At 36.7% G+C, this 24,645-nt stretch overlaps 1 protein-coding gene across 5 annotated transcripts in view; it reads right to left on the bottom strand.

Moving 5' to 3' along the window:
• Positions 1-24,645, bottom strand: part of SPAG9 (sperm associated antigen 9) — a 97,140-nt gene that overhangs the window by 56,208 nt on the left and 16,287 nt on the right. For 3 of the 5 annotated variants that reach the window (XM_081955485.1, XM_081955487.1, XM_081955486.1), the window contains exons 4-8: positions 18,559-18,653; positions 10,566-10,719; positions 6,147-6,354; positions 5,402-5,501; positions 4,532-4,653 (exon numbers count right to left, since the gene is read on the bottom strand). In XM_081955485.1, coding sequence (XP_081811611.1) covers positions 4,532-4,653; positions 5,402-5,501; positions 6,147-6,354; positions 10,566-10,719; positions 18,559-18,653 — 679 coding nt within the window. Of the gene's footprint in view, positions 1-4,531; positions 4,654-5,401; positions 5,502-6,146; positions 6,355-10,565; positions 10,720-17,687; positions 18,132-18,558; positions 18,654-24,645 lie in introns of those variants that run through there. The other 2 variants (XM_081955489.1, XM_081955488.1) reach the window with 2 other exon arrangements.

Genomic DNA, 24,645 nt, shown 5'->3' with positions numbered 1-24,645 from the left:
CTTCCGGAGGGTCGGGGGAGGCCATTTTCGCCCTCCCCAGGTTCCAGAGGTAAAATAAAAGAAGCCATTAGTAATATATCTTAAAAGATGCAGCAAAAAACTGGCTTCATAAAATGTGGGTGATGGTAGGAAAATGGTTGATATTATTGCATATACATGAAATGACAGGAAATGAGACCAATAAGTGCAGGTAGTCCTAGCCTGATGACCAGTCTCTTAGCAACCATTCGAAGTTATGACAAACCACTTATGACCCTGTTCCCAATGGCAAAAAACCACTTATGACCCTGTTCCCAATGGCAAAAAACCACTTATGACCCAGACGTTATGACTACTACAATAACACCACAGTAATTTGTTCTTATGACTGACAGAGATGCTGCAGTGGCTTATCCTTCGCCTATCCTCCCTCATCCTGTCCCACTGGCTCCCTACAGACCTTGGGCCTGTTTTCTCCTCCACAAGGCCCCCACAGATTTCTGGGATTCCAGCCTCATGGTGGGGAAAGAGGGCAAGCCACTCCATCCCTCAGTGTCCCTGGGTCTGAGAAGGAACCACCATTTTCTGAGTAGCCACCAAGGAACTGTGGTGGCATCCAAATGGTAAGCACTTCCAGCATGCAGTCAGGTGCCCCAGGGACAAAACGGTCAGCTCTGTGCAGCATTGTGGAAAGCTTGTGGCCACATTGAAGCGGCAGCCACTTCTAGGACACAGCCATGTGGCCCAGAGATGAAGCAGTCTGCTCTGCTTCTCTAACCCACACAGTGCTGCAGAAAGCTCTGTTAGGAAAACACAACAGACTGGGCCGCATGGCTGTGTCCCTAAAGTAGCTGCCATTTCGGAGCAGCTACAAATCCACAAGTCTGGAGCTCTGGATATCTATGAAAGGTAAGTGCACAATGGGTGACAGATGGTACGGGGGGACAGGTAGGGTCTGGTGGGGAGAAGGCAAAAGGTCTATAGGAACCAGTGTGGAGAGAGCACAGAGTGTCTGAGGGAATGGGGAAAACCTTGGGGGAGACTGAAGCATGTGGGTCTGGGCCTATGCTAGGTTTACTGAAGCTTTCCTCACTTCTAGACACCCCAAGCTCCACTTCACCTCTGTAACAGGGAGAGCAGGGGGGTGGGGTGATTAAGCAAGGTGAACTCATTTAATGACTGTTAAGACTGTTGCAACATGAGAAGTACTGGGACTACCTGTGCATCATTTATTTAAGGCTTAAATAAAGCTACTTTCCTCACCAAAAGCCTTGCCTATACTTCAAAGTACAAAACTTTAAATAACTTCCACAGCAAATGGGCTATTTGATATTTATTATGCTTGTACACCAGACATTTCCCTCAGGGAACAGGGAAATTCTTGCAGGGAGGGTATTCTGTGAGCAATTATGCCGAACGTTAGCTGAGCAAGGCAAAAATAAGCTTTTGAAATTGTTACGCATTTAGTACAATATATTTATTTCAATACCTGATGCTTTAATGCAGGGGTGTCAAACTGGCGGTCTGCCGGCTAGATGTGTCGTGCGCAGATCCACCCCAGCTCCGCAAAGCGAAAAAACTGTCGCAAAACCTCACATGATGGCAACGTGACGCTGCGAGTTTGACACCCGTGCTTTAATACACGACAAGCAAGCTGCACTATGGAAAAAATATAAACCAAGGGACAGAAGTTTGTTTGTTTGATAAGACACACTCTAAGTACTGCTCAAGTCTATAGATTTTTTTTAAAATCCCCAGATTCTGTGCTTTCTGTGTGGGAAGCAGGAACACTCTGTGTCCATTTTGCCAGGGTAGCATAATCACATTCTATTCTTTTTGTCCTTAAACTAGCCAGCATTTGTAGTTTTCATCCTACAGCGTGTTTCCTGTTTGTGGGAGTTTCAAAGATTAGAAAACAGCCTTTTGTCCTGCATGAAGAGCTCAAACAATAATGAAAACGGTTTCAGAAAGATTACACCTTGCCATGTGCTTGTTCCCAATCATTTCCCCCGATTGCTGTTTGCACTGGCAGAATTTGGATCAGTGCCATACAAAGGAAGACTATTTTTAATGAATAGTCAAAGTTTGGGTTTTTAGAATACTTCAGTTTCGAAGAAGGGAGTGTTTGAAGTATGTGAACAACACTTTTAACTGTTGGCATTCTGAGTAGAGAATAATTATCAGGCAAAATAAATTAAAAAGCACTAGGCAGGGTGCTAGACAAAGCAAATTGCAAAACAGACATTATGAAAGCAACAGCCAAGAATGCAGAACTTCAAAACAATCACTTTCAAATATATAAAAAGGATACACACCAGAATATTCTCCTGGGTACGCAGCCCAAGAGAAAGCAAATTGGAGAATCCCATTTAACTAATGTTGCAAAAGCATGCCAAAATACAGCACAGTAAACTACTAATACAAAACATTTTATATAAAATGTGTTCCCTCAGACTGAGTACAGCTGGCCTTCTATAGAAATACATTGTGCATATTGGTAGCTCTACTTACACATACTATCCAAAAACAAAACAAAAACAAATCTATGCTAAAGTAATTAAGTACATGGTTACAACTGGGCAATATTACAAATGATGACATGCCTATTGATCACTTTAACACTGCATTAATGATCTATTTGAATATACCCTTAAAATTACTTATTTTGACATAAAAGTGAAATTGTTGCAGTCTCTAACATATCCCTTTTTTGTGCTTTTACTAGAGCCATTTCTCCTCTCTTCAAAGCCACTCCCCACTTCTCTAAACAGCAATAACTGAGACCATACTAATAAGGTGCCACTATGAAGTGCCTTTTTGAAAGCTTATATCTATTATAGGGCTAACCTTAATGGTTCAAAACTCTTATTTTTAACAAAATGCAGAAACAGTATGAGCATAACACCAAGTGACAACTAGTGGAATGAGATAAGTTATAAAACATTGGAAGTATCTCCTATTCACTTCTGGGTTTTATTTTAATCAAACAAAGCTAGGGACGAGGAGTTAAATTACAGAGAGAAGTGGAAAAGAGAGAGAGGAAGAAAGGAAATTTAGCATTTTTCTGTATTTTTCTCCCTAACATAGATATATACTTTCAAATGAATAGAAGAAAGTGTGTTCTTCACATGAATTTTGGGGTGGGAGAAATATTTGAAGAAGGAACAACTCACATACATTCCAGTTGTACAACAAAAGATATGTTACTTCAAAAAAAAACATTGACATTTTAAGGCATGCTAAATATGTATTTATGTTATTCCCGCTGATGCCACCATCTCCAAATACATTGGACATCTGACAACAACCAGGCAATACAGGTAGTCCTGGACTTACAACCGTTCATTTAGCGATCATTCAAAGTTACAACCTCACTGAAAAAAGTGACTTATGAGCACTTTTCACTCATGACCGCATCCCCATGGTCATGTGATTTACATTCAGATGCTTGACAACCGACTCACATTTATGACAGTTGCAGTATCCCAGGGTCATGCGATCATATTTTGCCACATTCTTAGGCAAAGTCAATGGGGAAGTCAGATTCACTTCACAAACTTAACAACTGCAGTGATTCACTTAACAACTGTGGCAAGAAAGGTCGTGAAATGGGGCAAAACTCATTTAACAAATGTCTCACCTAGTAACATAAATTTTGGGCTCAATTGTGGTCGTAAGTCGAGGACTACCCGTATAAAACAATGTAAGAAATAACAACAATCTAAAAAAAAAAGAAAAAGAAAAAAGAGCAAGATAGCAAACCTAGCAGACATCCCAAATATCCCATTAATGTCTATTTAATGGTTAAATAGAACATTACCTTCTATTTAATGGGGGGGGTTTCAGCCACCTCAGCTCAAAGCCTGAGAGAACAACCAGATTTTTAGGGCCCTCCCCACTTCAAGATAGTTACTGTACTAATGTCAAAATCACTCCTTTTTTTAAACTTTAAAACAGGGGAAACATTACCTTCCCCGTTAATTCCTAGACAGAAAAGGCATCTAGGAAGTTCTTTTATAGGTAAAAAGCTACAGATTTCCTAAAACAAACTCCTCCTTTCTCTTCTGCCTATCCTCCAAAAGATTCCTCACCCACATAAACAAAACCAGACTGGAGGAGGTGGGAAGGAAACTGAATGGTAAGGTTGAAGAAATGTAAAATATTAGGGATGATCATCTAACATACATTAATAGCAACCGAAAGTATAATGATGCAATTGGAAGGTTTAAGAAAATCTCACCACAATGAAATAAACAATATGGTTATCATTACTACCCACTATTTGAGCTGCAAATCTCCCAGATGATTGGCCAAAAGACTGGCTGCTAATGAGAACCTTTTTTAATGAATAAGTACAGGCATCAATATGATTTGTGTGGTAAACATTTAAGCATATGACAACATTAAAGTTAAATAGTTAATGTTTTCAACTCTCTTCACCGGGCGAATTATGTATGGAAATATCTTGAATACTTTTTCTTATAATTCTATCCTTGAAATATTCTGTAAATTGCTTTCACGATTTCTAAACAGTTTAAAAAAAAAAACTCACCCAGCAAGTCTGCTCCTTCATCCACGTCCCCAATCAGACCAGAGCCAGCAGAAGATAGTTCTTCAAACAGTGATTCTGTGTTACGATCAAATGCTTTGTTCTCTATGCCTTTGGTAGGAGTGCTACACAATAAAATTCAAATGTAGGAGGGAGAAGAATTAAATCTTTTAAAACAAAATACTTCTCCAGTCTACATCTCAGTATACAAATGTGCACACTTTCTACATCTTCAAGGAGTAGACAGTGTGAATTCTGCTGCACAAACAATTATGCCACAATTAATGGTTTTATTATTTAAGAAAGCTAAAACAAAAACAACACATTCAGCAATCACCCTTCCCACTTTCCTTTCTCTCTCTTTTCCCGGTAGGATGCAGAAATAACAGGCACATTAATCAAGGCACTATTTTCTCCTCCACAACACTGATGTTCGCATAGTTACAAGCTCCTCTGATTCATTTATCTTTCTTCCTGACAGTTTTGTATCCACATTGCCACCATAACAAGTTAGCCATTTTCGTTTCTTAACACACACACACCCCACACACACACTGCAATCTTTCTCCATGCTAAACAGGTGGAAATGAGAAGCAGCATAATAGTCTGACATGTTACCCTTAGGAGAAGATATTGAGTGATGGCTACTGCACATACTGTTTTGCCCTTCATGGTAGATCAAACGTTTTTGGGCCAGAGCGTCAATGGAAAATCTGAGTGCCACAGACTGCCTGAACTCTACTACTGACTGCAAAGTATTGATCAAGAGATTGGTCATATACCATAACAACAACAAAATAGCTACGATAATTCTCTTGTAATATTTGTATTTTTCCTAAGCTCTCTAGTGACTGAAAATTGCTGGCAAAATACCTTGAACCTTTATATCCACTAAGATCTTTATCCATATCCAACTCTGGAGTGGATTCAATGATTGCCTGAACTTCAGATTTGTCATCATTTTCATTAGCTCCTTCAAAAGAAATAGGTTAATATTGTCAAAACCAGGGAATATGAAATAGAATTAAAGGCTCAATACATAGGATCTCCCCTAATTTTATTCTCAAAATATAATCCAGTGAATTAGTTAGGAGTGGGAGAAAATGACTGGTCCCCATTGACACTGTGAGCTTCATGATAAAGTAGGAACTAAAATTTAGCTTTGTCTGGTCTGATTCCAACACATAAAATCACTACACTACACCGGCCACTGTATCAATGAACAAGATTATTAATTTCTAAAATTAATGGTCACTTTTCACAGAATATCTTTTCTAAATGTGAATTTTTTTAGTAACACATGCTGTCATATAGAAAATAATATTTTACCAGCATAAGTATCCTTAAATGTTACAATTTAGTCTTAGTTGATCATACACTAAAACTGAGAGCAGTGGTTTTTTAATTTCATAGTCTGTAAATACAGTGAAGCATGCTTGTGATTAGTAAGGCCACCTTCACACGACTTTCCTGCTGAATTCTATATGCGGATGTCTTCCTATGAGTAGTACTAGTAGCATTCTAAATGTTTATTAATTCTGGAACGGTAGGCATACTGTGGATTTTAAATGACCCAAACCATTAAATGACTAAAAATGTGAATAATCTAGCAACTTACCGATGGATACATTTCTTGTTTCCTGGGCTACCTGCACTTCAATGTGCTTGCTTATGTCCAATTTCTGGTTCCATGAATCAGAGTTCTTTGCAAGACCTTCCTTGTCTTCATGCAGGGGAGACTCCGCAGCCGTAAGCGCATCTGAAGCAGCAGTTAAGATTGGGGTAGTTGATTTGGACCCTGCTTGGCTAACATCAGAAATTTCATCCTGAAGCATAAAGAAGTTTGGCGTCATTACGGAATTTATATGGCATATCCCATAACCCTGAATTAATACTTAACTACTTGAAGCCAGATAATTTACTGTGTTTTCCAGCTAAAAGGTGCATATTTCTTTGTGCAAAAGCAATTTCACTTTTAAAAAATTCTCTTAATGGAGATGCCACCCAGTTATATTCAAGGTATCAATCTCAGTGATACAAAATACACTTTTCTCCTATTCAATAATACTTCAATACTAGCTAAGCATTTAAGTCTTTTTTAATTAACTGTTACCCCTTCGAGGTCCAGACATAAAGCACAACTATGAGTACCTACACTATCTTTATTATAAGCTTACATTCACAGAATCTTGCAAGATTTATCCTCTTTTTTACTCTCTGGAAAACTAGGGAAAATCTTTTCTGAAATGCTTTCCAGCCCCACCCCTTCTGTGGACTGAGAATTTTTTAAAATGATATAAGTTGCCATGTCTGCAGCTCTTCTTCCTATCTCTCAAGATCATTCCCACATATCATTCCATTAACCCACCTAAAGTCAACCTACAATATGTCATTTTCAAAGCTTCATCCTCTTCAACTATATTTTCCTTCAGGAGGCCTCAATCCCAATGCCAAAAGTTCAACTCCTCATTAGCTATATATTCCCTTGTTCCTAAAAATCATATTCAGAAATTATATTCAGCTGTTCAATGACTGGCGTTGCTGAAACATTGCACAAGCAAGAAAGGAGGTGAAATTTATAAGAATCAGGCTTTTTTAAAAAAAATGAAACAATATTAGGAATAGCCCTTAGACCTATATACTGATCATAAGTACTTTACAACACTTTCTAAGCAGTATACAAATGTCGGCATATTGCCCCCAACAATCTGGGTCCTCATTTTATCATGCTCAGAAGAATGGGGGGCTGAGTCAACCTTGAGTCTTTGAAGATTAAACTTCTGGCAGTGGGCAGAGTTAGCCTGCAATACTGCATTCTAACCACCACACCATCACAGTTCCTATTGCACCAGTTTGCCAAAGGAAATGAACAAGAGATATATGCTCATAAAATTGCACTTCTCTTTTATTTTCCATAAGCAAAGTATATGTTGTTAACACCATTAGACTAATAAGTACTAGATTAATGTATACATAATGTTAAAATATGCAGAATTAAACATTGCATGTGTGTTTAAATAATTTAAACAATTTACATTTGGTCATATGCTATTTAAATACATCATTTATTTTACATGTTGTACATTCAGAGTATAAAAAAGAAAGATGTAAATGGGTAGTCATATAAAATCAATAAATGAATGAATAAAACATCTGTGTTTTAATTAACAACGTATTCCAAGCCCCATTCTTCCTCTCAGTACAATGAATATAAACAATGTAAACTGTTTATAAGCCATCTGAGCAAATTTTAATTGTTTGTCCATTTTAACTGACACTTGCAATTTGTATCAAGAGCTAAGTAATATTTATAATTTCTTTATATTTCATTTTCATTTGTATCAACCTATGTAAGATGATTGTATCCCACCCTGTTTAGGTTCATTATTGGAAACTATCAAATTCAATGTATGCATCTACTGACATAATTCTACTCTTCATCATTACACAATCTCATAAAGGAGAAATCTCTCCTACATAGATGTTTGCCCATTATGCTCTGCTTTCTTGGACAAGATATTCTAAAATTATCTTCTGCTCCAGCAAAACACTTCTAAAAATAGTTTTAGCTTTGCTGTTTAAGAGTGACATCCCTAAATCCATACACCCCTCCACCAAAAATCCAGCAAAGATACCCAGACTTATTTATCCGTCAACTTATCAAAAGAAAAAATACGTTGTTTTATTCCATAAATCCAGAGTGAAATGAAGTTTCACTTTGCCTCAACATTTCCCAGCTTCTGTATTCTAGCCACATTGTGAAAAGAATGCAGCACACAGACCATTGACCTTAGCAGTCAAAAAGCTCCCAACAAAAAGCCTAGTTACCAACAGAAACAGAACTTGCAAGCCTTTGTTTGAAAGGTTAAGCTGAAATTTAGACCATTCTAATTGCGAAGCGACCGTTCATTTTAAAAACTGCAATTGCTGATCTTCTGCTATTGCTCCTAAAGTATCAGGCTATCTGGACAAATTTAAATCAATGCTTCAGTCAACGCTGATGAATGCTATTAAGAAAATTATGATCACATCGCTCTAAGACCTTAAGTCACCAATCCTCAAAATACAGTCCATGGGCCAAAGCCCGCCAATGCAAAGTATCTGGCCCGTGGCGTGGTGGGATTCAGTCCCGCCCCTCACTGTTGGCCTTATCTTCCAGTGAGCATCCACTCTAGCTGCACTTCTGGTTATTTCACCGGTTGAGCTGCACTTCTGATCACACCGCTGCAGCGGAAGTTAAGGTCAAAGGGTGCTGCGGAGGACCAGCTCACTGAGGGGTGATCTCGCCAGTGCAGCCACATGATCCAGGGCCGGTGGGTGAGTAGGGGAGGGGCTGCCGATGGCTTGAAAAGCAGCTCTGCTGCCAGCTTGTAAAATAGTGCTTTAAAAGTCTTTAAAAACGCTTTAAAAACAGCCTTTCAGGATATTTTTCATAGCCATATGATCTAGGGCTGGTGGGTGAGTAGGGGAGGGGCAAATACAGCAAGGACAAAGGCAAAATGGACTACTAAATTGGCCACAGCCACCCAGTCACATGACCAACTAGTCACGCTCACCCAGCCAGTCCGGCCTCCCAACAGTCTGATGGACCATGAATCAGCCCCTTCTTTAAAAAGTTTGAGGACCTCTGTCTTAAGTGTTCAAGATCTGCTATTGTCGTATGCGCTTCTCCTTAATGCAATTTTCAGCCTCACAAGAAAGGAGTGGTCACTATTCAGTATGTACAAGCAAAATTAAGGAGTTATTACAATGTTAAACTAAAGGAGTGGAAAATAGAATTTAAAACTCATTCATCCATGAAGCTTCTAAATGACCTGTGAGCAGTTACACTTTTTCAATCTATCTCATATAATAGCTGTTCAGAAACTGCCCAGAGTCTTCTAGAGTTGGCAGCCATAACAAATCCAATAAATTAAATTAAGTGTATGAAAAAACATAAGGAACAGCTATACTAAAAAAGTATAAAATGAAATTCTGGATGAAAGATATATGTATATGCTTATGTTGATAGATTTTGATAATTGGCATTTAACCATAGGATTTTACAAGGAAGGTTATGTATTGTGTTGGGGATTTTCTCAGTTTACTTTGCAGTATTTAGAATATCAAGGAATTTAAATATTTCAGATATCCAGTGTCCAAAGTGGAAATGATTATCCTTCACCGGAATGTCCAGAAAAAGTGCAAAAGATTATCCTTCACCAAACTAAAATGCATGTAATCCACCTAACACTATATTTAAATATGTAAGAGTTAACACTACTTTTTCATTAGCTTCATTGATCCATAACCAATTGTTGTTGAAGTTTTAGGGCTAAAATTCTGAAGTAGAGAATTATATGTAATTAATAACCAATTCATATGAATGGATTCATATTATAGCCTCATTCAGGGCTATATTATAATAAACGTTTGTTAGGTGGATACCATACAATCTAGAAGAAAAAGTATCAGTTAAGTCCCAGTAGAAAATAAAGTGAGTATCATGGCATTACTGATTTAAGGAGTAAAGCTCTTTAAGACATTTCATTGATATAGCCAGCATAAAATTAATTATTTTGATACAATTATTGCTATAAATTAGTTATCCAAACAACAAGCTTTCTATTAGATTAAAAATATATACACTTGGTTTATTGCTTTGTCCTTATCCTTTTTTTTCCAACACAGGTCTTCCCATAGAAATTCTTTAAAAACAAAACCACAACCATGCTAATAATCAGAATCTGAAAATAGTAAATATAAATATTAATAATTCCTAAAAGCCCTACAAGAGATTCTGCCCAACTGCAAGCTCAGAAACCTATTTTAAAAAATTAGAAAATGTTGTCTTCTCACATTCCTAAGTGCTATCAGCCTTTCAATAAACTATAATTAGAAGAAAGGGGAACTTACCTTTAACTCACCTGGAATGAGTTTCAAAAATTTGTGCACTAAGAAAAGACAATTGGAAGTTTAGCTTTTGCTCACACATATACATCCTAAGGCACAAATTAATCATTTTTTTTCACTGTGATAATTGAAACAGCTCCTTCACCTTGAGGCTGGTGCGGGAACGAGGCTGACTTAGTTCACGGAACTTCCAACTATCTGAACCAGGAGTTTCCACTGATCCTCTCTGAGTATCAGGAGTAAGAAGCGCTTCTCCTGGAGGGAGTGGAAATATGCCCAATGATATAGGAGGCTCCTTTCTGTAGATAAGGGGGACAATATCATTTGTTATAATTTCTTAGAGATTCTTGATTTTTGAAACTTAAAATTTTTAAATCATATTTATCATTTTAAACGGATTCAAGATAAATACTCTCTTATGCTACTTACTTGTGGGCAGTAGACAATGTATATATTAATTCATTTAAGGCCATGTTACAAACATATTTTCCTGAGACAAAGCTAATATCAACACCTGTGGTTAGAAAATCTTGGCTTATATTAAAAGTGTGATAATTAAGCATACATTTCTCAGCAGGAAAGTATCGTAGCAACTACACACTACAAGTGTATAGAAACAAATGAAATAGTTTACGCATCAAGTTTGGAAAAAGGCAACCAATGATAAAAGATTAAATTTAAAACTTAATCAAGTACCATAACTGTGGTTCCAACAGCTTTTGCTAAAGAAACACAGACTAAAAATTCCGAGAAAAACCAAATTTCCCACCAAATTGAATAAAGGAAATATATCATGGAAAAAACTGTATGTAAGTATGCAGTTCATTTCACTTTGCTTCTAAACCAATACTTTTCCAAAATATTCAATAAAGGATATTTTTCTGCCTAAAAGAAAGATCAGTGCAACATTCTTTCAAAAATCAATGGGCATATTTCATCCCTTAAATATGGATACTTGATTTTCACCTGATGAAAATTGAAGGAGAATGCTTAATATTTATCAGATCTATTATGTATGTGCATTTATATTTTATCTTGATGTTCTTTAATAAAGCTAGGCCAAAGCTGAATGAAATAGGAATTTTCAATGTTTTTCCCTTTATGTCAGTGTTCACTGACATAAAGAGAAAAATAAATGTATACTATACAAAAGTTTCTAAATTCCGACTCTTAACCTCGCATTAAATGCTAGAAGAAGAAATTACCCTGCAATATTGTAAAGGTACTTTCTGCGAAAGGAAGCCATACAAATAGTTAGACCAAGTGAGTTACAACAATACAATAAATAATATTATAACTGTAAACTTAAAATGGTTTACAAGATTTTCTCAGGTGGTAAAGTAATGTAGTGAGGAACCTGATTTAAATCAAGGTATTCCTGCCTATTTAAATTAACATTTTGAAGGGGAATTAAGAGTTTATGGAATATAATACTTCCTTTGGAGAAGCTGCCAACTTATTAAGTATCATTTGGGACTAGATAATAAAAGGATCCTCGTTTCCATATGGAATAATAATTAATTTAAAACCTTGGCTGCCACACAAAGACATTCATGATTTCAGAGAGTGTTTAACAAATATTGACCACAGTCAAACCAGCACAATCATTTGACTATTCAATTGATTAGTATGCTGGTCCTACACATCAATTCACCAGACTTGCTCTGCACTCTATAAAAGCTTTCATTCACACTGTATCACCAGCCAAGTTTCCCACAGAAAGGATGGCTCCAAGTGGAACAAGATCAAGAAACACTGCTTCAACTACCTTAAGGTTTCTATAGCGTTTTACACTAGCATTCCTGTGTAGGACATCTATAGCTGCAGGCAGCCATCTCCCGTTGCTATTACTGCAAGGACTGTAGGTCACATCTATCATACTACGGGGTTCTGCCCCAAAGATATGGGGAATGCTCCCCTGCAGCAGATTATTCTAAGGAAATAGCACTTGCATATGCAAAACAGCCAACATGTTTATTAGAATATGTCCTAAAATAAGAAAGCAAGGTGAGCTGACAGTTGGCCAGGCGTAGTGTGGGAGGAAAAGATAGTTACATATCAGCAATGAATCGTTTGTGCCACGAACAATGGAAGATGACCAGAATAAGTCTCTCTGGTTCCACAAATCAACACAAAGTAAAATACCAGTATAGGCAGTTAAATAAAAGGAGTAACTGAGGAACTATAAGTACAATCAGAAAACATCTGCACTACAGGTTATATGCCAAGTGTTCATCAGATCATATGGGCCGGCTTCCTCTCAGTGCCCTGATTAGTTTGACAGTGTCCACCGGAGGCTTGTTTATAATTCTCTTCTGCCATTGATTTCTGCTTACCACCAAAGTGAAAAATAAGCTAAAAACAAGCCATGCCATTGTTTTTTTCTGACTAGTCACCAGCACACTATACATCCATCTGAAAACAATTTCCAACGAAGTAGCAGCAGCAGCTCTCAGCATTAGTAAACAAAATAGGCAATTTCAAACAGATCCAAAAGCTGTAGTAAGCATGTCTCTATCATGCACCTATGTTAAACTTCTCCTGAAACAAAGTATGCTGAAGACAGTGCTCATGCAGGTGAGCAAAGGTGGCAGTCATTATACATCAGTATGAATTTCTTGAGTAACTCATAGCAACGACATGAGCAGTATTCACATAAGTTAGAACTTCTATAAATAAACAAAAGGAGGTCCTTTTTTATGATGCTGCTCTTTTAAAGCATGTCCCACCCAAGGGGTTTGACTGGAGTTCACTGAGCAAAGTCATGAGGGAAGTCATTCCCCTCATTGGTGGCTTGCTACTGCTCACTCTGATCTCATTCATTGCTCATGATTTATGCCACTTTACAGGTAGTCCTCTAGTTACAAGGAACTGTCTTTGCTAATTGATGTGGTCATAAAGTGCAACATCAGGTGACCAAATTGCTTAGTGAATGCAATCAGTCATAACCCCACGATCTGCAGGTCATTAAATGGAAAGGGTCCCAGGCAAGGAGTGTAGGGATGCCGCAAACTTGTGTGAGAGCATAGGGAGGCTGGGAAAGAGGGAGCTGGTGGGTACAAGCAACCAAGAGGAAAGGGAGGGGGGTGCCGTGTGTGCAAGCAAAGAAATGTTAGGGAGTGACTTGTGACCTTCCCTGCTGGCTTCTCCATTGATTTTTTCCCCCAGCAGAGAAGGTTGGCAACAGCGATCACCCAATTGTGGGATGCTGCAATGACTGGAACCCTGAGAATTGGTCATAAACCCCTTTGTTCAGAACCATCATACCTTCAACAGTCACTGAACAAATGGTTGGGACTCAAGGAGTACATGTATTGTCTTCGTTTTTAAAAAAAATGTTTTGTTTTTAATATTAGCCCTTTTTAAACACTGTGAGCAATCATAAGAAGCTTTTGATGAGAAAAATAAATGTTTCCAGATGACCCCAAATTTTACTTACATGAAACTCAGGAATCAAGTAAAACTATGTTTTGCTTAAGGTAAGAATGAATGTTTGTCATTTTAAAAGATCTTCAATTATTAGCCAAGCGTATAAAAATCTGAATGACCTGAAAGAATTTCCTACTTGTGCCCTGAACAGAATTCAAATTATTGCCTTTGCTATTTCCATTTTTGTATACGTTATGAATGTACAATACAATAGCAGAGTTGGAAGGGACCTTGGAGGTCTTCTAGTCCAACCCCCTGCCTAGGCAGGAAACCCTATACCGTTTCAGACAAATGGCTATCCAACATCTTCTTAAAGACTTCCAGTGTTGGGGCATTCACAACTTCTGGAGGCAAGCTGTTCCACTGATTAATTGTTCTAACTGTCAGGAAGTTTCTCCTCAGTTCTAAGTTGCTTCTCTCCTTGATTAGTTTCCACCCATTGCTTTTTGATCTGCACTCAGGTGCCTTGGAGAATAGTTTGACTCCCTCTTCTTTGTGACAACCCCTGAGATATTGGAACAATGCTATCATGTCTCCCCTAGTCCTTCTTTCTCTTAAGCTAAACATACCTAATTCCTGCAACCGTTCTTCATATGTTTTAGTCTCCAGTCCCCTAATCATCTTCGTTGCTCTTCTCTGCACTCTTTTTAGAGTCTCCACATCTTTTCTACATTGTGGTGCCCAAAACTGAATGCCGTATTCCAAGTGTGGCCTTACCAAGGCATTATAAAGTGATATTAACACTGGTATTAACATTATTTGTACAAGTGATGTACAAATAATGCAAATGCAAATAGATACACAAGCATCAGAACCATATTAAATGTAATGCTAAGAAAATGTATGGAATCCAGACTTTTTTTGTATGTGCCATCTAGACCTGATTAAAACAAGATAATTCAGTTAAAAGTTAGCAATTCACATACGTACTATGGCTATACAGTAGCTCCTGTTCAATTCTAAAAATTGTTTGGGAGCACTCAGGGGCACAAATGTGTCCCTTGTTTACAACTCTTTAACATAACTGCATCTTCTCGTGGTACCAAGTGACCGCTTCAGAAGGCAGTTGTGCAATCCCAGGAAAACTCATAGTTGCTTTAAAAAGTTGCAGGAGATGCTATTTCTATGCTACTGCACATTCCAAAACACCTATCTGAATGGAATCCAAAGTGTGGCAGAGTCTTAATATGCAGTGGCTCGCTAATTCATCAAAATGCAACTTCACTGCATTTGATTGCACATAGAAACAGTCCATAACCCAATTATAATTGTTTATCAGATAACTATTACAAAAATCTATTTGAATAGATATACACACATATGTAGTTCACCATCAGCAACAACATACACAGGGTGGCTACTACATATCCATGTCTTCCATACAGTTTTAATATAGGAAGGTTCCCAGTCTGCAAATTATGCTGCTATTATGTATCATGTGGAAAGAGTATGAAAAGAAATTTCAGTTATCTATACACATTAAGCAAAGCCATGGCAAGTTTAAATCATCTTTATTGAGCAATATTCACACATTGTAACAAGCCATAATGTGGGGCATTTATATCTGTTAATCTGTCATTTTACAAGGCTTAATGCTAGAACAATGAAAAACACACTTCATGTAGCGTTATTAGTGTGAACAAAACACTCCTCAAACCCCTGAGGCAGCTGCATCTTCTGAAGGCCAACCTAGCAATTTTAAGCTCTTTCCCGGGTTTTCCGTGTACATTCTGCTCAGTCTGTCATCTAAACAAAAGAGCTGAATGCAGAGAAGGCACAAAGAACAACCTAAGCCTCAATTCTTCAAGGAGAACTTCACTTGTACAAAATATACTTTGTTCAGCGTGTCTTTGGATGCTTTACACAGCTCTAATTCAATCTTCCCACTTGGATTATTTTGAATTCCACGACTTCAATTTATCATTCTCCTCTAGTTTCAAAGTTTCCACTTGATCCTGAAATATGTCTTGTCAATGGAAAGGACACGACCACTCTTTTTTATTAGGGAGACTGATCTAATAAGCAATCTGTCTTTAACAGAATATATGAAGATGCTCATACTGTAATGGTACCAAATCTTTTTTGTTTAATTTCAATTTTTAAATATTTTGTTAAATTTATTTGAAATCCATCTTGCCATGGGGCTACTCTGGGCATCTTACAACAATAAAATGAGGGGAAATGATTTTTAAAAATCAAATGTTAAGTAGGAATGGATTAAGTGCAAATACAATATAACCCATGGAAAGATGCTACCAGTTCTATACATGTGTGCTTAAATCCACCATTGTACTCCATTTATATTAGCTATACTGTAAAAAAGTGAGGGGAAGTTCTACCCCTCTACTTTCTATGTTCAGCTATAGTATGAATGAAAGAACATTCAGGTCCTTTATTCACTGTGTGAATACATCTGAAAACTCACAATTAATTCTTCACAATTGGTCAGATTCTTTACTGGCTTGCAAAACTAGATAAAAGGTAACTCTTAGCTACTGAAAACATGAATGCTAATATTTGCAGCCTTCTACAAAATACACGCCTACAATTTAAGACCTGTTAGACATTTATGATATGAAGACATTTAAATTTTATTACAGATGGATCTTTTTGCTTTGTCCAAAATGTTTACAAAAAGCTGTTTTGTGTGTGGTGTGTGTGTGTGTGTGTGTGTGTGTGTGTGTGTAGAAGCATATACATTAAACAGCTTTTTGTAAACATTTTTCACAAGGCAAAAAGATCCTTCTGCAATAAAATTTAAATGTCTTCATTTTGTATTCTTCAAACTTTCTATGGTCTTTTACTTTTAAATTAAATCTCCTTAGACTGGATTATCAGAATCTCCTAATTATGTTAAGACTCCTCTCTCCCTTGATCTTTCAGGGAAATATGAAAATCCTAATACCCCCCTGGGAGGTTTGTAGAAGTTCTTATGAGACAAGGAAATTCAATAAAATACATTCATTGATCCACTTACATTAATGTTCCTGTAAAAGACATGCTGCTTGCTATACTTTTATGTAACAGCAGAGTTCAAATGGATAAGAATTGGATCAATGGATTCCACCAAATATGCATTATATAGGTAAAATTTCATTAGGAAAAGGTTCCAGATAGAAACAAGTTTTACTGAATTGTGGATATCAGACTGCAATGCTTGATTTTGATTTGCTAGCCATACCTTAATATGCATGCAATTATGCATGCCACCAATGTAGATATTTGATTTTTAAGAAATGGAAGTTTTCAAGCAGCAATATTAAACAATGTTGCTATAAAAGTAGTTCGATAAGTCCAGACAAACAATCTGCAACTCAGTAGTCTGGGATGAAAAAAAAATTACTAGATACAGGTTTAAAAAGTATACATTTATATCCTATTTTTCACATTATAGTATACCTAAATGCATGCCCACAATCTATTTAGAGAAATAAAATGCAATTATGCCATTTGAATAATCTGTGTTGAAGAATCAATCCCAGGCAGTTTATACAAGATTCTTGGGAGCAAAACACAAACTGAATAAACGAAAGACTATTACAGAAAGCTTTTTGAAGTTGCCAATTGCCTGAAAGAGCTTATGGATTTTCTCAAGGTTTTCTCTGATTTTGTCATCTCAAACAAAGCACATCAAAAATCCCATCCCGTCTTCGCAATAGGAAATTGTACATTTTCTACAAAATATAAAAATTGTGATTTGAAAATGGCTCTTAAAATCAGCACCACCCCACCATTTCCTGCTTTCCACTCCTACTCAAGAGAGGAGAAATAACATGGTAGGCTAAGAACAAAGAATTTTTTTTTTTAAAAAAAAACAAAGGTTCCAGGGTCAGAATACCTGAGAATCCTTGGTAAATTCTGCGTCAGAGCTGGCACACCAGTGGATATAGAAAAGTGCACAAGCAGCAAAACGGAAAGAGACACTAAAATCGCTGAATTAATGACCACCGCCCCGCCAACGAAGCCAAATACAAATAGCAGCATGCATCCAGGACTCATGGCGCTGCGCTGGCATGGTGAAATGCAGGAACCAAGGCTACGCAGGGGACAAGAGAGTATCTTTGTAGTAAAAGTCTGTCATTGAGCTGCTGCCACAGAAACAATGCCATCGACAGCCGCTTTCCACTATCTTCTGCAGCAGCTCCAAAGCAAAATGACATCACCTCGCTCTCCTCCCCCACTTAGAAAGAAAAAAGCAATCCGAGCGGCTTCTCTTTGCTTCAGCATCTATGCAGCAACCTAAGGATACAAGCAAGCTCGTTGGCAGTTTCCTCCACCCATTACGCTGAACCTTTGCAGCTTGGCTCCACTTGATTGGACGGGAAGCTCAGGCGTCTCCATAATGTAGACAAAGCTTTAGTTGGAGATGTCCTTTCATGAAAATGTGCACAATAGTATAAAAATGGAAATGAGATTCAGTTATTTCACACCCTTAATTGCATATCCTTTGGTTGTTCTTCATCTCCGTGAGAGAAGGGAAAGAAAAATCCTGCTACACAAAATGAGTTTTAAACCTAAAACAGTGTCAGCAAGGCAATTTTCCCATTACAATAGGTTCATTCCTTGTGCAAAACTTCTACAGTCTTTCTGATATTCCAGCAAAAATATAATTGTGATTATTCATTATTCAAGATTAAAAAAACCCAAAAACAAACACTTTGAAACAAAACTGAATAGGTTTTACTCAGGCAAAAATCAATGAAGCTTACCTAATTCTATTGTGCATGATGGGCTCTGGCTGTTCACCTCCTGTCAACTGATGAAATTTTGCTCTTTCCAAGTGTTCCATGTAATTATGAATCATCTGTTGTTAAAAGGGGGGGGGAATAAAAGAGTTTAAACTGTTTCATACCTATTTAAGCTATTTTTTTAATTATTTCCTTTCAGTTCCCCAGTATTCCCCCTATCAAGAAACTACTATCAGAGATATGTTTATGGACTTCAGACTATATAAATCATCCCATGCATCAAAAACTGTGTTGATAATACATTAATTGTTCCAAAGTTATTTTACCCTTCCAATATACAACTTTATCTTAATTTACATTAATATAAGCAGTCCTTTTTAAAAAAATATAAATCCAATAAAACAAACAAACAAAAACGCCTCCATACTTTTATATAATTATACCATTTCAGCAACATGAGACAAATATACATTGTCACCCAAGTGCAAAGCAAGAGAACCAGTAGAAGCCCCATCCGTGATCAAGTGGAAAAGATACCTTGAGAAACTGAGAAAACTTCACATATTTGTTTGGGGAAGGATGGGTGGTTGGAGAAGGTTACACTGGTGCCCAGTTCTGATGCAATGGGAAACCATGATTCCTCATTATGTGAAAGGGTTGTGGAAGATTCCGTGAGGAAATAAGAAGTTTTCGCATCTTCTTTTAACTACAGAAGAATTACCTGCAAATAACTAAATTTGGGGAACTGAAAACAAGTCTCAACAAAGAAACGTTTCAGATCCAACTTTTTCAGAAACCATCATTAAACCAGTAACTTGACTTCTAAACAAAAGAGGAGCTATGCTTCCAATTCCCTTTATTATGAGAAGGGGAATGGGATAGCAAAGTAGCTTCTGATTACATCTGAACTGAGCCAGAGAAGTTGACACTGGTTTTCATTTGGCACATTTAATATCCCACCCTTATTTTAAGTTTATAGTATATTTTTAAAGTGCACCTGCTCAGAGCAATGTATCTGACAGATTATGAATTTTAGTATATTGTGTCAGCATGCCATTTATGCTACAATGAGGGACAGAAGGATATTGCTCTCACACCCTGGTGGTTTTTCCATTGTTGAAAATAAGATGTTGGTCTCTCTTGGTCTGGACTAGGTGAAGATCTTGGTTCAATTATTCTGTAGACTACAGCTGACTAAGCCTTTATTGCATTGTATCTTACAGGAAAAAAATAAGGGGAAAGAATAAGACAGTTGCAGAATCCGTTCATAATGAGTTTAGTATATTAGTCATTGACATGAATCCGTCCGATTCTACTACTTGTGTCACAATAAACTGCTTCCAGATCAATTTCAAATAAATGCATTTTCTAAGATTCCTACTGTAGAATTAGAATTAATTGGAAATAGAGTCTAGAATTAAAAAGTGCATGCTTAAGCTCTTTAATATACCAACAATCAATTGAGCTACTTTTTTATCTGAGTAAATTAAACACATCTACCAAGGGTTTTACCAAGAGTTAAGACAGCCAGATCTAAATCAAAGCTTCTAACAAAGGCTTTTCAATATCAGATAAAATATCACATTTCTAAAATGTGTGGAAAAATATTCCTCACATCTTCAGCATCAAAGTAGGATCAGATGATGCACAGAAAAGGACTCATATGCATTCTTACATGATTTCATAAAGATGGATGGCTTATTAAACATTATTCCAACAACTGTAACATTAAAATAGAATTTTACCTATTCTATTTTACCTTACCTTACCTATTTTCATAGGTGATTAATAACTCCCTTCACAGATAAACCAATTACAGATACATGCAAATTATAATTAGTACAAATATCTCTTTTTGAGTTCGACTATCTATAACTAAGCCTATCATGATTTTATACTGCACTGTGGTCATTTCATATATCAAAAGGATCTTCATAAACATTTCAAATTAAGCAAAATAACATGAGAGGCCACATTAATTATGTGGAAGTGAAATAATTAAAAAATGCTACAGTATGCAATGAATTCATAAAGAATTAGCATTATTTCTAATCTGTGATGTGTATTTTTGTAATTGGATTATAAGACTTTTATATGACTTACAAATACTCCAAATAATACCATGATGTTTCCCCAAAAATAAGACAGGGTCTTTCTTTATCTTGATCCCCGAAATAAGCGCTTGGCCTTATTTTCAGGGAGATCTTATTATTTTGGAGGTGCGGGAGGTAGCAAGTGTGGTCACCTCATGGCTGCTGCTGTGTTCCAATATTTTTGGGGAGGGCTTATTTTAGCGCATGCACTAAAAATCCTGATTGGGTATATTATCTGCGGAGGTCTTATTTTCAGGGAAACGGGATAATGATTTGCTTTTTTTTTAATGAAAATCAGGCATCATTGGTATTTTTACATTGTTACTTATATAACCATAACATAAATTAAATGTTATGATTAAAAATTGAGTTATTAAAAATATGTGTTTATTAATCCTGAGATATATACCTGACTGACCGAGAACTGCCTTTATGCTTTTCTTGGCAGTGTTTTCAGAAATAGTTTGCCATGGTCTGTTATTCTGTTATGCTCTTTTTCCTAGAGTGAGACTGACTGACCCAAAGTCACCCAGCTAGCTTTGTTTCTACGGGCAGAATTGGAATTCATGGTCTCCAGATTTCTATTTTAGCCAGCTGCCTTTATCCATCACAGCATACTGTCTCTCTTTATAGGCATAGAGAAGTACATATATGATAGATTTGAGACTTTCTCTTGGCAAAGGGAGACATTAATTGCTGCCTGTTAACATTTCTTGGTAATGATCGGGTTTAATCATTGCTTTGCTTTCTATTCATGCTTGCCATTACCAAATTGGCACTCAAGGTGGCTTCATCAATCAGTACATACTAAACAGAAAGATTCTGAGGATTCTAAGAGGTACTTTTGATTAACTTACATTGAAATCTGTTGCCGTTTCTTCTTAAGTATGTTTTACAGCACTTAATGTTCTCCATCATGTTTGAGAATACTTCTGTTTACCAGGCACCAAAAATACTTCAGCTACAGATGAGCCACAAGAAAATACAGTACTGTATTTTAAGATATGGGGGTTTTTTTATCCCTCGGAAAAAAAGCAGATCCAGCTGCCTCAGATAAAGCAACCTATGTATTAGGATTAAAATTTCTGAATATCTAAAGATAATGGCATAAATCCAAAAGAACCACTATCTTTAATCTTCACAAATTGACTCTTCTAGCATACAGTGACACACTGCTGAAAACCTTTTTATTTGATACATCTGTGTTAAGTTGTTCAACCTGCTGATGAATATAGGCAAGTTTTAACTAAAATATTTAGCATTGTACAACTATGTTACAATGTTCTTTGTGTGGTCCATAATCTATTTGATACTTTGAAGAGAAACATGCTTTCAATCAAGTACAGGTAGTTCATTTAGCGACAGATTGAAGTTACAACAGCACTTTAAAAAGTGACTTAGGACCGTTTTTCATACAACAGTGAAGCATCCTTGTGATCTCGGGATCAAAATTCAGATACTTGGCAACTGAATCATATTTATGATGGTTGCAGTGTCCAAGGGTCATGTTGACCTTATGACAAGCAAAATCAATGGGGATGCCAGATTCACTCAACAACTGTGTCACTAACTAAACAACTATTGAGTGATTCACTTAATAACTGTGGCAAGGCATGTCGTAAAATGAGGCAAAGCTCAAATGTTTCACTTAGCAACAGAAATTTTAGGCTCAATTGCAGTCGTAAGCCAAGGACTATCAGTAGCTTGTTTCAGTATTATCAAACAATGTAATGAATTTAATTAAGTTAACAGATATTTGGGGTATTTGTGCAAGAAACACATTAATCAGCAGTAATGTATAACATATGTAATTTTAATGTCTTCTTTGTATATATCCCCAAGTATTATGATATAATAAATATCATATATTCTACAGAAAATTTCCACTCATAGAAGTCAAACTATTTTCAAATTTATTAAATCATATATTGAGGGTGGTCTTTATTAAATGCTTACTTCCCAGACAAAGTGGGAGGCATTTTATCATCATAATCAGATCTTTTCTATGCCAGAGCTATTACACCTATCAGAAAAATTAGGCATTTTTATAAGAACTAACATGATTACTAATATCAGTTCCTTTCAGATAAGTTTGAGTAATCATTTTGAATGCAATTGTTATTTCTCAGCAAATAACATGCTTCCTAAACTAAGTTGAAGAATATCTGGTGGGCTCGGCATAGCTACAATTCTTTCGTAAATGTGGGATCGTGATTTGAACAGAACCCAAACCCATTCAGAGAACAATAAACAATAACAATAAACTCTTGATTGAAATTTACAACACACATATATAGTAGTTAATTGGTACATAACAGTTAATTAGTAACACACTAAGTCTCTAAGGGAAAATAGAAATAACTTAATGTTAGTGAACCATGAATACCATTAAATGAGCAAAAGACATATCAAGGTATGTCATATGTTAACCAACAATACTCTAAATCAGAGGTGTCAAAGTCAAGGCCCGCAGACTGGATTCACCCCTGGGGGTGCTTAGATCTGACCTGACCTGGAAACAGCAAAGGACCGGGCTGCAATGCTTCTGCCAGTGAAAACTACCTCTGTTTTGGCTGCAAGGGCCTCTTGCAGCCCTCTGTCAGCAAAAACGGAGCTCAGACTCCCGAGCTCTGCTTTCACTGGTGGAGCGCTCGGGCCACCACAGTGATCCCCGACATGAGTAACGTCCACCTGCCTGCCCTGGCCACACCCACCCAGCTACCCAAGGTCAAACACACCCCTGATGCAGCCCTCAATGAAATCAATTTTGATTTAGTCTACCCCTGCTGTAGACTATAAATGCAGACAACTGCAGAGAAAAAAAGATGAAATTATTTCCTATTATTCAAGATTTGATGAGGGCAGAACACAGGAATCAAATGCACAAGAAAGGCTTAATACCGCACCTTACAGATTTCTTCTCTGTTTATATTGTCTGTACTCCTGTGACTGTGGCCTATTAATTCATATATATATTTCATTTGATAATCATGACTGATATCATATGTGAAATTTCTCCCACTACTTTCCCATAGTTACATTTTTTTAGCTTGTAACCTTTAAATACGTTCTCTATCTCAGTTTTATCAATGTGCAACATTCATCGCCAGCGATGTATAGAAGTATTAAACTGACCCACTTTGAGAGATAACTATTGCTTGAAAAGCAGGAATACAAATTCCCACATACTATCTGTGAGATTCAAAAAGTGATCAGAACCCACCCACCCTCAAAATCATTACATAAAGTAAAATACCTATATAGCTTTATTTCAATCTTTAACTTAATATTGTTCTTTGCATACTTTATATTTCTTTTCTTTTGTCCATCTCAATTATTCTACAGTTTGACAATGATATACATAAACATCCAAGGGAAAAAACCCAATTGCACTGGCCACAATTATCATCAGTAATACTTCACAGTAATTTTTGCATCAAGACATTATTCACTACTTGACAAATATAATCTGGGTATGTGTAGTCCTTGGCTTAAGACCATAATTGGGATTGGAACATCCATCTCTAAGAGAGGAAGTAATTGAACCTAATTTTATGATCTTTTTGCTGCAGTCATTAAGTGAATCGCAGAGTTGTTAAGGGTTCCCACATTGAATTTGTTTGTTGGAAACTCCCTGGGAAGGCTACAAATGGCAGTCACATATACAACTACAATAACTACATGCTGATTGACAATAAGCCAAATTTTGATCATGTGGGGACACTGAAAGGAGCAGTCGTAAGTCACCTTTTTCATACTGTAATAATTTCAAACAATCGCTAAACAAATGGTCATAAGTCAAGGATTTCATAATGAAAAAAATGCTGCTAACCTTTTATTCAGATTATACTTTGGTTGGGCATTAGCCAGATTACATTCAATGATGTTGCCTTAAAAAGCATGCATATCTAATACTTTTACCACAAGAAAATATGGGTTTAAGTGGCATAAATCAGGCAAAGCTTTACAAAAATATACAAACATCTGAGAAGCTTGTTAGTGAAACAGGGGATGA

The sequence above is a fragment of the Natrix helvetica genome (assembly GCF_964273705.1).
Source record: "Natrix helvetica genome assembly, chromosome: 1".
Taxonomy (NCBI): domain Eukaryota; kingdom Metazoa; phylum Chordata; class Lepidosauria; order Squamata; family Natricidae; genus Natrix; species Natrix helvetica.
This window is presented reverse-complemented; position numbering and strand designations above follow the sequence as displayed.